This window comes from Vombatus ursinus, unplaced genomic scaffold (assembly GCF_900497805.2).
Source record: "Vombatus ursinus unplaced genomic scaffold, bare-nosed wombat genome assembly UNPS02014832.1, whole genome shotgun sequence".
NCBI classification, from domain to species: domain Eukaryota; kingdom Metazoa; phylum Chordata; class Mammalia; order Diprotodontia; family Vombatidae; genus Vombatus; species Vombatus ursinus.
In genome coordinates, this window is record NW_020954610.1 from 51,121,482 (window position 1) to 51,134,502 (window position 13,021).

A 13,021-nucleotide genomic window follows, 5' to 3' on the forward strand; every position below is an offset into this window, starting at 1 on the left:
CAAGTTTACTTAACAGAAAGTAATATTCCAATTTGGCATCAAAACACAATTATAAAAATTATAAAATTTTTTAAAAAAATACATTTTTACTAAATAAAATATTATATTGTGATTCCTCAGTAAACACATGTGCATACCTGGTCTTGAAGTTAAGGGCTTAACTTCAAAAGGCTATAAATAAGATTTTTGTATTGTTAAAAAAAAACAACAAAAAAACTACAGATTTCCAAAATACTATGAGCATCCTATAACTGCTCTTAGAAATCTAGTCTATGGATTACCAAAATGGTATAATGGAAAAAGCAATTGATTTGGAGTCAGGAAGTCTGAGCTCAAATCTCAGTTTTAGCACTTAGTACTTGTATGACCATGAGCAAATGACTTAACCTTTTAGGGCCTCAGTTTCCCCATCTGATCAATTAGAGAGCTGGACTAAATGATCTCCTAAGTCTCTCCCAACTCAAAAAACCTATGTTCCTAAGAATACACAAGCATAGTTTTGTTTTTCATTTCAAGCTTATTTTTGTTATTAGGAAGATATTATATATGTACATATATATGAAGATAATACCCATCCTACCTCATCACTAGAAAAGTCATATTTTCTAATGCTATTTAAAATTTTTATTTTACTATAAATAACTATTAGTAAAAATAATTTTAAAAAAATATACAAACTAAGGAGAGAAATTTTACATAAAACTCTTAGCATTTAAAGGTAACTAAATGAAGTGATGAGTAAACAATGTTTTTTCTACTATACCTCTTTCCAGTTTAAAGTCTGCTATTTTTGACCATAGTTGTGGTTAACGTATAGTTATGGTTCTACTGATCTCAATTTGCATCACTGTGTTTTTCCACAATTCCTTGTGTATTTCACATTTATTGTTATTTTTTTCTGGTACCAATCATATTTCTCACATTAACATGCCACAATGTGTTCAGCCATTCTTCAATCACTAAATATATGGGTTTCTAATTTCTGAATGATAAATAAGGCAGATTTTACATTAAGAGTCTGAGAACCCCTCATTTCCATCCAAACTCTGCTACTTACTAGCTATGTGACTATGAGCAAGCCACTTAAACTTCCTGGACCTCAGCTTCCCTATATGTAAAACAAGGAATCTGGAGTAGATGGTCTCCAGGTCATTTTTAGGATAAAATCTTAGCACTATAAGCACCTGGTCAAAATACATAACTGCTTTTATGACTCATTGTACATTACCATATTGCCCTTGAAAAAAATTTCACCAGTTGACAGCCCCACCAACATTTTCCCTGCATTCTAGCCAACAGGGAATTTTTTACTATTTTTGTCATTCTAGGTAAGGTGATATTCTAAGGTTGTCCTGATTTACATTTCTCTGATTATAATGGAGGAGCAGATTTCATGTGGTTATTAATAGTATGCATTTCCTCTTCTGAAAATGTTCCATCATGCATTATCAGCTTAATAGACGTATATCAGTTCTTTATGGATTCTGGATTTCACACCTTTATCAGATAAGTTTAAAGTAAATATTTTTCCACAATTCGCATTTTTCTTTTAATTTCACTTCAGAGATATTGCTTGAGAGTAAGGACCAAGAAGGGGAGAAGATGACATGTAATGGCTATTTGAAGTCTGAAGGCAAAGAAGATCCCCTATAAAGCCTCACTCAAAATAAATCAACTGAAAAGTCCTGACATACTCCAGTGACACAATGGAGCTAACAAACGTACCTGTGACAGAAGATAAAGAGAAACTGGAAGGCTTATTTTTGGACGCTCTCCTCCCTGGGGGAAAAAAAGGGGTGGAGATGATAGGGAAAGAGATGAGAAGAAAATATTTCAAAGTCATACAAATGCTGAAAACTATAAAGAGACTACTAAGGTAATTACTGCAAACTATAAAACCCTAAATAATTCATTAGTTCTCTCCCACATTACCCTCTCCCCATTCATATAAAACAGTTCTTCATAAAAGAAACCAGTGATTTAACCTCACTTAACACTATTTACAAGTATGTCACTTTTCATCTTAAAATCCTCTTCATTAACAAAAGATTTAGATCCAAGACTTCAGGAAAAAGCATTCAATTTTCTCCTTAAATTCTCTGGAATGTTAATTTCAAACAGCTGCTTTAGCAGAAAAGCAGGCTTACTTGAAAGGACTTTTGTGGTGCCCAATTCCTGTAGGGCAACTTTCAAAGAATAAGAAGCAAAGATGAATGTTTTAGGTAGAAAATGTAGACGCTCTCTCAAACTGGCTTCACCTGGATTTGATTAGTACTTTAATGGTTTTAATTTTCTGTCTGTCTCTCTTATTTAAAATCAAAACCATATGATCATTCTCTAAAGGAAAAGCATAGGTATACTCCTTAGGAAAAATCATTTATAGACTATTTTATCTTAAAATCATGTGACTTGCTAGGGTTTTTTTTTCCCCCCTATTTTTCCCATGTCACACAATGAAGCAAATGCCCAGTATCTTTGGCCTCAACCTCTTCCTCCTCCAACCCTCTCCAATTAACATGATCCAAGTACCAAAGATCCAGATCAGAAATGGCCCTAGAGATTCCTCCACATAGATCAATCATCTCTAGTCCAGAAAGGCCTAGAATGCTAATCAGTTCTGGTAAAGTTCTACATGTAATAAAATGGATTCATGGGTCAATTAGGTTGTATCTAAAATTGACCACAATCCCAGACCAAGACTTCAAACTGGCCCTTAAACTATGCTAGTCTCCTGGGACTGACCATAAAGAGTTTCTCCAGATTTTAAAGTTACGGTAACTTTAGTATATTCAAAGACGACCTAAAACCAGTCCAACATCAAGGATGTCATGCCATCTGTCAGGATATTCATTCAATACTTCTTCAAACATCAGCATGTATTCACACTTGCACTGTATTTTTATTACTTAAGAGATTGTTTGTTCCTTTTAGTGAATCTTCCCCAGATCAATTACTGCCTGCAGATATACAGGTATGCTACAAGTAATCGAAACCTCAAGTAATAAATGCACAAAAGCCAAAAAAAAAGGAAAAACTTAATAACTACTTCAAGTATTTTTCTGATGTCAATAATTTGTTTGCATTAACTGGTTTATGGTTGTCTAAAAAGGATAATCATAAGGAAAGAAGATAAAAGGGAAATTATCTCAATTTCTGTAGTCTATATTAGGCACTAGGACTCTTACACATTTGCCCAAAAACAAGGTAGCTGCCCCTTTTGAATACCTGTTGGCTTTTTCAATATCTTTGTTGTAATGACATCTTCATTAAACTCCAAACTCACCTTGTCTTGATTTACCAGTGAATATACATAAAGAGGCAGAAAAAGCCTATTGAGTAAGTGATCTGTGAGTACATCATTTAGGAATTCACAATTGATGATAAGAATGTCATTGAGGTAATGCAGATGGTCAAGATGTTCTGCTACCAAGTCACTCAGTTTTCCTCTATTCCTATGTCTGTAAAAGAAAAATAACTATTTCAAGCTTGAATCCAATGTCCCTGGAATGAAGGTAAAGTATATAAGGTGATACAACTTTTTTGCTAGGCAACAATACAAACTACTGGATTGTCCCTTAAATACTCAGGCTCTCCCCTCCCTTACTATCCTTCCCCTTCTCCCCCAGCATTTTTTCATTATTGCAAAAAATTATTGCTGTCCTCAGGGATTTTTGTAATGTTCCAAGAAGGCTACAAAAAATGGACACCTTGGGAATAGTATTTTATCAGGAGAATTACTTTAAAGCGATGCTGCCGAGGACTATGTAGGGAAGCTCATTTGTAGTAATTTGCCCGTCTCCCAATGAAATCTGAACTGTTCAAGAAGAGATACTTTCAGCTAATAAGGACCAGATGAAAGGCACTTACTCTTCATCAGTCTGGACACAGTTATCCAGTTCAATCACATGACTTCCAATGAACCAAACCAAATTGGAGAAGTAAGGGACTGCAGTTTTATCTCTGATGTAGTGCAGCATGGCCTGGTTATCCACTGAGAAAGTTTACAAAAGAAAATAAATCAACTTTCCAAAGAAAATTTCAAGGAAGGAAAAGTTAACATTAATATTCTAAATCTTTTGGGGAATTGGTTGAAAATGTTTATCTTAATTATGATACTTTTCTTTAAAGTATTATGGCATTTTTACATTAGCACAACAAATTAATCTGGCTGAATATTAATAGCACATGCTAAAGGGCTTATTTTCCTATCAGTCTAAAGGTAGCAAGTTTAGCTAGACTAAAGCAGAAAATGATATCATTTTCAAGCATTTTATTTACATGTAAGAACAAAGCAAGAATGCTGAAAACCAAGAGTGGTTAATAACTTACATGACACTGCAATAAGGAACACAGGAATCATCATTGAAGGAAGGGCAAAAAACAGACAACAGTTAACAGAATTAGGAACTGGGATGGTGAGACATCCGCCCAAAAGGATAAATAGCTAAAGCAGGAAGCATCTAAACTAAAAGACACAGGTTAGAAAAGAACAAGTGCAAACCAGAAAGCAAGAAACTACTACCTCAGAAGTGACTAATGCATTTCTCAAATTCATTATTTGGAGAAACTCTAAAACTTAATACATTCTAACACAAAAACTACAGTGCAAACTTAAATCAGAACATCATCTTAATTAACAATTTCCAATATGCAGTGTTCAAAACCTTTGGTTCCTGAAAAAATGCAAACTTAACTATAGTATAATAACAGTGTGGTGTCCATTGACAAAAGCAAAAATAATACTATCACACTGAAATAGTACTTTTAGGCAGAAAGCCTCAAAGGGCTTGCCACTGAGATGATATTTTCTAGTTAGGGAAATCAGTGTACATATATATCTCAGTATTTTGGGCAGTATATAAAGATATACAGAAAGCTTAAATGCAATATTCTATGTGTTGCAACGTCTTGAAAGAGAAGTAGTATATTAGTGCTGCATGCTGCACGCTCTCACTAATAATATTATGCTGCCCTCTTCTGGTCATAAAGATGAAAATGACTTTATACATTAAAAAACGGGGCTCCTGTAACATTTTACACAAGGAAAGGGACTGGACTGTGATTTTTTTGACTCCCTAATTCAGACCAGCAACTCATAGTCTTAGTTGTCTTGAGCACTGACAGGTTCAGTGATGTGCCGAAGGTCACACAGGCAGGTCACACCAGCTTCTGGTCTTCCTGGTTCTGAGGCTGGCTCTCTAACCACTATGAAACACTGCCTCTCATATTTTACATGCAAAAACAAAATAAAGAATTTAATTTTTTAAGAAAATTTCCTTTCTCTTACAGTCAAATGTTTACTTAAAATTTTACATAGTACATATTCTTCCAATACAATTACTTCTAACATATCATAGTAAATATCTAATGCCTATTCTTATATGCACAGTACATAAAAATAGGGTTACAAATATGCATAAGATGCTAGTTAAGTTTGTAATGATTAAAAGCCAATTTAAAGACACCTTCATTTAGGCATGTAATCTCTGTACTCAGTTTAGAATAAACTGATAGTTTAGTCTCGAAATAAGGAAAGGCACAGAAACATGAGTTAGAATCCACTACTAAGTTAGGAAGCAAATACCATATGAACAAATACATGACAACTTACCTTTATAAACATTTAAAGTTATGGTTCTTACAGCAATCCTAACCATGCTTTCAGGGTGATTAAAAAATTTGATGGCTTCTGTGTAGAGGGCAAAGTCATTTGTGTGCTAAAACATAAATGGCATGCAAAATAAATTACAAAACTTCAAGAACAGTTCTCCTCATCACAGAATTTCATTAAATAACTCAAAAAGGAAAACACACTGACAATGCATTGGCTACACCATATCTCCTATACTATATAATTCAAGTCTAGGAGAAAAATAACTCAAGAAGGAAGCATTAACAATGACTTTACTGCCCTCTTGTGGTCATTTTTCCCCCACCATAGTTTCTTAATACAGAATGGAAGGTGGTCAAGTTAATAGCCAAAATGTTTCATGTATGTATAACCTTAAGTACAGGCTAGATTAGAACAATAAATTTGCAAATAATAGTTCCTCTACTGGAATGTAAGTTCTTTAGCGCCAGAGATCATATCTTATTTATTTCTATCTCTTCTGAGCCTAGCAAAATGCTTTGTAGCAACCACTCAATATTTGCTGAATTAACAAAGTAAACCACACATCTGAAATGATATTCCTAACATTACATTTGAGAATAAAGTGATTTACTTTAAACCTGTGAGAACTAGAGAGATCTACAGAGAACCTGTGAATTCTAGTTCTCTGACCCCATTATAAGTTTTGTAGTAAGCTATGTTGCACCTCCATAGCTTTACATATCCAGTTACCACATGTATGTATAGAAAAGATTCTGTCCATTACAATCTATATTTATATAAGCCCACTCTACACTAATAAGAAGGGGAAATAATAATGCTCAAGATGTCACACTTTCATTTCTACATGTTTTCAGAGACTATAACAGTCTGATCTTCAAATTACCCTTACTTGGTATAATTTACTTTGTGGATAATCCTTAGCAAATTTTAAATCCCAAGAAGACTTTTCCCTGCCATCTAATATACTTTTGGGTACTTCTCACAATCAATCAGAATGTGTTTGAGGAATCCAAACTGATCTTTATATTAAAATTAAAAAGTCTGCAAAAACCAAATACTCTCAAACCAAATAAAAATAAAATTACTTTTCGATTACTTATTGGATTACTTTTATATTGCCTGTGCCATGGTGAACTACTGCAGACTACTTAAAGTAGATGATATACTTGCTTAAATAGATACATATCTAGAAACAATACTATACAGGCTGAAGCCATATATATTCATAATTTAGCTTTCAAAAAATTGTTTCAATAGCCACTACTTACCTCATTGTAAAAGAAATGAACGGTATGATTGTTGAGTTTTAATGAAAGTGTTTTTAAGAATGATATATAATATGCCATAATCTCCTCATCAGAAAAGTCAAATTTATGGACAATGATAGAATTTACATAGTTATTAGAGAGTAAATAATCTGGGGACAAAAAAAACAAAAGCTACATGTTAATTCACACTGGAAACTGTCACATTAAATGGAAATTCAGAAACAAGTAGATAAATTAATTACCATGGAAGTACTGATTAAGCATCTCCATTTTAGGTACAGAGCAAGTGAACATTTTAACATTTTAAACAATTTAATTTCTTAGGTCCTACTATTCAGAACTTATTCAAGGACAATCCCCTAACAAATCTGAATGCCTTCCACCAAAACCACAGAAGCATCTACAATGAAAAAGTAAAACTTTAGCTGGGGGAAAGAGAGGAAGGGAGGCAATGGGAATATATAGTTGTGAGAATACACTGGCATTTTCACAAATATGAAATTATAAATGAGTACCAAATTTTCAAGTTGTTATGAATAACATTCTTCACTTTCTCAGCTATAACAGACATATCCCTTTTTAAAATGTCTTAATATTGTGCTAAATCATATCAACTTCACATATATAAAGTCTAAATTTGAACAAATGGATTACTCATCATTCCCCATACACATCCAGTGTTTTCCAATGCAAAGCACTTTGTCTGCAACTCTCTTAACCATCATCATGGTCTTTTTTGTATTACAGTTATTTATGAATGACCTGTACCTCCCCTCAACTAGATTATAAATACCATTAGGGGTAGGAACTGTTTCATTTATCTTGAAATCTCTCCCAATGTCAAGCACTGAACTTTGTACAGAGAAGCAAATTAATAAAAGTTAGTTGGTGAAATACCAAGGAGATCAAGTATATTTTTATTTGAGGCTTCCCAACACAGATATCTAACTAACATTTTATCCTCATTTTAGAGGTAAGGAAAATACAATTTAGAGAAGTCAAATGACTTCTCATGGTTACTAATGCCATCTGGTTAGACTGTGCCCCTTTCTCCAAAGAGAAGAGGAAGTCAGGTGAGCAGAAACTTTTAATATAACTGATAAGAATGAAGTGAAACAAAGGAAATTTTTTAGCAACTTACATGTTGATCCTTATCTGTCCTCATAATTGGTGTTTACAAAAGGTTATTACTAATTATCTGTTAACCTAAATTGGTACATTTGTTAAAAAGATCCAGCTCCCTGTCTAGTTTAGTATAAAACCCTACAAACCCTAATATTCCCCAGGCCATCCAAAACATCGGTAATGTTTTGGGCAGGGCTGATGGTCAAGCAGGCTATTTGGTCTCTCAAAAGCAAGAGCAAAATGAAGAAATTAAAATTAATCAACTTGAGACTGTCCCATTCATACAAAATTATTGACAGAGACACTGCCTACTCTGAGGCATTCCAGACAAGCTGTGGCTAGCATAAGATACTGTCACATCTCTCTCCCTTTCAGGAGGGACCTTCAAGCAAAGCCTCAGTGACTCCTTGTCAGGTATGTTGTAGGGGGATTTTTGTTCATGAAAGGGTTTGACTAAACAGTTTATAATTCTAAGATTCTGATTCTTTACCAATTACCTCATTTACTTCCTTCTCAGATAAGGAGACATACCAGGTGTTTTTCCTGTCTTTCACCACACATTGTCTGAGGTAGAAAAAACTGAACTATTTCTTTTTCTCTCTCACACACACATACACACACAAACACACACACACATATCACCCTCCCCTTTACTCCCTTCCCTCCTTCTTCTTGCTCTCTCTATTCTAATCATTTATATCAGGACATTATCTCCCACTCTGGAGCTTCCTTGAAGCCAGACCTTGAATGCCAAGCTAAGGTTCATATATTCTATCCTATAGGGAAAGGAAGCCGCTAAAAAATTTCAGAGTATGGGAACAACATGACGAGCCCTTGATTTTAAAAGATTAACTGGCAGTTCAGAGGGATATCAGTTAGGAAGCTGCCTCAATAGCCCAGCCAGGAAGTAATGAAGGAGTTAAATTAACATACTGACAGTATGCATGGAAAGAAGGGAACAGATTCAAAAGACTGAGGAGATACTGACAAGACTTGATAACTGACTGGATTCAGAGGGCCAGGGAAACAGAAAAGTCAAAGATGGCTGCCAAGTCTATTTAACCGATTATCTCGCTAAAATTTCTTTGTAATGAAAACTAATAGAAAAGATCATTGCAATGTTAATAATGAAATCCCCTCCCCCCCAAAAAAATATTGTTGACCAAGATATAGTTTTGAAAGCTGGTGCTTGGTGGGGGAAAGGTAGGTTCTTCCTTCCTTGATGATGGAATCTATTCCCATTACAAAGGTTAACACCTCTATGAAGATGAAGCATACACATGTATTTAGCTAGTTCCAACTTCTTTCCTGAGCTCCAGTCCTACATTTCAAATTGCTGGCTGGGCAAATGTAATTGGATACCCTATTGGCACCTCAAACTGAGAATGTCTTTCTCCCAAAACATACCTCTCCTCCCAAATTTCCTTTTTGTCTTGATAGTACTACCATCCTTGATCACTTTTGCAGTCAACTATGTATTTTGTAACACGATTCATTTGTGAGCTGGGGACTCAACTCACATTCATATAGAGTTTACTAGTCAACATCCTTACTACTAAAGGTTTCAGTAGATAGATATTTGAATAGAATGCAAAATAATCATTCAGAAGTAATGAATGGCTTTTAGCCTCCTGTAATTTCCCTAGCCAAACAGTTGTCTTATTTGCTTAACTTTAAAAGGTAATCTATTTTGAATTGCAAGCCCCAGATGTAAATAGCTCAGCAAAGAATCAAATGGTTAAAAAAAAAAAAAAAGCAATCTTACAAAGTGAGGTCTCATGACTGATATTTTCAAAAAGGATGTTCAAGGTTTGTAGCAGCTGAACACAGACATAACGACCAGATTTCTGACGCAGGATGTTCAAGAAGAAAACAAACATATTCTTCTCCAGGAAAAAGCTAGGATATAATTAGAGAGTTAGTGATTCATTTTTCATACTTACACTATTCAATTCAAATCATATATACTTCATAGTACACAGTAGATGATTATGATTCACACCCCCAACCATGAGTACAAAATGAAGAAAAATGTCTTCCTGTATGAGAGACAAATGACATTTGAAAAGCTCTTCAATTTTGCAGTAATGAGCATCTAAGGAACAGGTGCTTATAAATTCAATAAAATGCATCCCTTCTAGCTCACTACAAAGGACACAGAAACAAATCTTCTATTCTAAGAAGCACTGAAGTGGAACTTGACAGGATAGGAAATGTACCTCACCTGCTATATGAGTGTGAAATAATTTACAATTATAAAACCAATAAATACTACTTTCCACTTAAATTCATCTCCTTAATATTTTACTTTAGTATGTGTCTGTGCTAAGACTTTTCCTATGTTCCTGACATCTTCTGAAAACTGCAGCTTTTTAAGACTACAGTGGTTGGCAAAATTCAGAGTTACCGACTGATCTTTAGGTACAATTTTCAAGTTTGAAGATTGATTAGAAATGTTTTTCACCTGATCGAGAATTAGCTGAATATTTGTTTACCGAGACATCAACAGAAAGTCAAGAAGCCTACGTTCTCACTTCTCTTCAGACTATATAAACCATTATTTGTTTATTCTCAGATTTGGATTCTTTTAAGATGAGAAAATTTAGCAAAGTCAGTTATAGAAGATGGATACAGTTGTTATAATCTTTTCCTTAACAATCTTTCCACAAGCCAGACATCAAGGATAACCTTTTCCAAGTTCTCTTTAAAAACCCTTTCTAATACATCTCAGAAGAAATTTGGTTATACTCCTAAGCAATGTCTCTTCTGAATCTATCACATTTTTCTCTTGCAACCTAACAGCACCATCAAACTGGCAGCATTTTAAAGGGTTATAGATTAGGATCTTCCAACAGCAATTTTGCCTTTCTCATTTAACCAACAAGCTGGATAAGCATATAGAATTTTTCAGAATATCCTTATTTCTCTTAAAGATGGCATTCAAACTTGATCAATTTTAAATCTAAGTGGAAGAGGATTTTCTCACACCTTCAGAAAGATCATTAGACATCATATAGGGAATAAATTATCTATTATTACATCAAGATTTCTGAAGGTTACAGCTTTAAATCTTTAATATGCTCTTTCTTAATTAACATGCTAAGCCTTTATATTGTAGTAACAATGACATGAGCCATATGAACATGCAAAGAAAATCTAGACTAAATCCTGATGTCCCTAAGGACAATGTATGGTATAAATTTTGAGGAACATTCCAAAGAAAGAAAAAAGCCAAACTTCTTACTCGAATACAGAGCTGTCGTTCTGATCCCCCCAAATAAGAATCTCTGTGATGGAACGTATAGTCTCCACAAGTAAGTTGCGATTCTGTTCTGTTACTGTGGTGTTTTTGGTCAAAACATGATACAAATATCTAGAAGGAAAAGGACAAAAGAAATCAAAATCTGGTTCGGCTATAATAATATTATTCCAACAATAATACCACTGAGTTGTGTGTTTCAGATGGCTTTGCCACCTGTCTATTTAGATTAAACACAATTCCTCACTAAGCATGGAATAAAAATCTCAGGAGATGATGGAACTGACCTTGGTTAGGGCTTCACCAGTCCAACCCCCTAATTTTGCAAGTAAGGAAAGTGAGACTCAGAAAAGTTAAGTAACCTGCACAAAGTCACACTGGTCCTCAGAGCAAAAGGTCTAACCTAAATCCTCTAATTCCATGTCCAATGCGCTCCTTTCACTAAACCTCAACCTGGTTAATGGAACCACTAGATGCCTGACCAAGTAGTAATGGCAGAGTTTATTCCATTGGATTCTAATTATAAATAACAACTTTTCCAGAGCATTCTTCAGATCACTGTAATGTTCCTGGCTGCTGTATCCTCTGAATTGAAAACCACACCAGGAACAAAGATGATTCATGAGGAGCCCCAGATATTGTCATCCTCATTGTCAGTGGAACTTATGGTTTGGAACTTCCTAAAATAGAAATCCTCTAGAAAAATCCTACTCTGATGCTTCTTTATGGTGTGAAGGTAATCCTTGGTCCTCCAAGGTTATACCAGTAGAGCACAAGCTCTGGCAGGTACACCTGTAAGCTGGAACACTTTCAAGTAGGGACCTGGTACAGATCATTGTCACTGACCCACCCACCTATGATTGGGAAGGTGTATCCCAAAAGGCTGGCTACTAGCTGATAAATATTCAAGCCTACATCAATTCACATAGACTGCCTAGTATGGCAAAGGAGGATTGCATTAGTGAGGGAGCATCAATGCTTATCAAACTATGTAGCCTTGAACTACTGAAGCCTATAAAATATAAATAAATACAATTCTATCTCTGTGTAAATGATCCTACAGAGGATCAACAGAACCACAGATCTGGAACTGGGGAGGAACTCACCACTACAAGATACTGCCTCTCTCAGGAAAGTACCTCAGAACACATACAAAAAGTTTATCCATTTTAACCACTTTGTGAATCATATTTTAATTTCATTGCACCATAAAATAATATACCCATAATTTCACAACTATTCTCCATCTACAACTGTGTCAAATACATTTTAAACTTTTAGATGTAATGTTCAAGAGAAATATTTCCCAGTTTGCCTCTTTGCTTCATAAGTTGCTTACTCCCTAAACAATAATGATTTCTCCAAATTTAGGGGAGGATTTTCTCATTCAGATTTAAAATACTAATACACATTTTAATTCCACAAATATGTATTAAATAATTGCTAGATGCCCAATGCTATTAGTACTGGGTAGGTGATAAAAAAAGAAGTTGAAGAAACAGTTTCTGTCCCCAAGAAGCTGACATTCTTATTGGAGAAGTAAGGACATATGAAGGGAAAGAAATAACACAGGGCAAAAAATAATCCAAAATAGAACAGACAATAAAGTAGCACAAGAATTTAGAAAGGAGAAAGATCAATATAGACCACTGTGGCTAAAAAACTCCAAGGAAGAGATCAGAATTTGGTAAAGTACAGTAGAAAAATCAGTTAATTTCTCAGATGCTTAAAATTCTTTCCTTTGCATGAATAGTC

The 13,021-nt window shown here is 34.5% G+C and overlaps 1 protein-coding gene across 3 annotated transcripts in view; it reads right to left on the reverse strand.

The window, feature by feature from the left end:
• The window catches only part of CLEC16A (C-type lectin domain containing 16A), a 216,451-nt gene that overhangs the window by 186,804 nt on the left and 16,626 nt on the right, over positions 1 to 13,021 (reverse strand). For all 3 annotated transcript variants that reach the window (XM_027839220.1, XM_027839219.1, XM_027839217.1), the window contains exons 2-8: positions 11,252 to 11,380; positions 9,773 to 9,906; positions 6,883 to 7,031; positions 5,612 to 5,717; positions 3,868 to 3,991; positions 3,284 to 3,458; positions 1,726 to 1,779 (exon numbers count right to left, since the gene is read on the reverse strand). In XM_027839220.1, the coding sequence (XP_027695021.1) occupies positions 1,726 to 1,779; positions 3,284 to 3,458; positions 3,868 to 3,991; positions 5,612 to 5,717; positions 6,883 to 7,031; positions 9,773 to 9,906; positions 11,252 to 11,380 (871 nt within the window). The remainder of the gene's footprint in view (positions 1 to 1,725; positions 1,780 to 3,283; positions 3,459 to 3,867; positions 3,992 to 5,611; positions 5,718 to 6,882; positions 7,032 to 9,772; positions 9,907 to 11,251; positions 11,381 to 13,021) is intronic.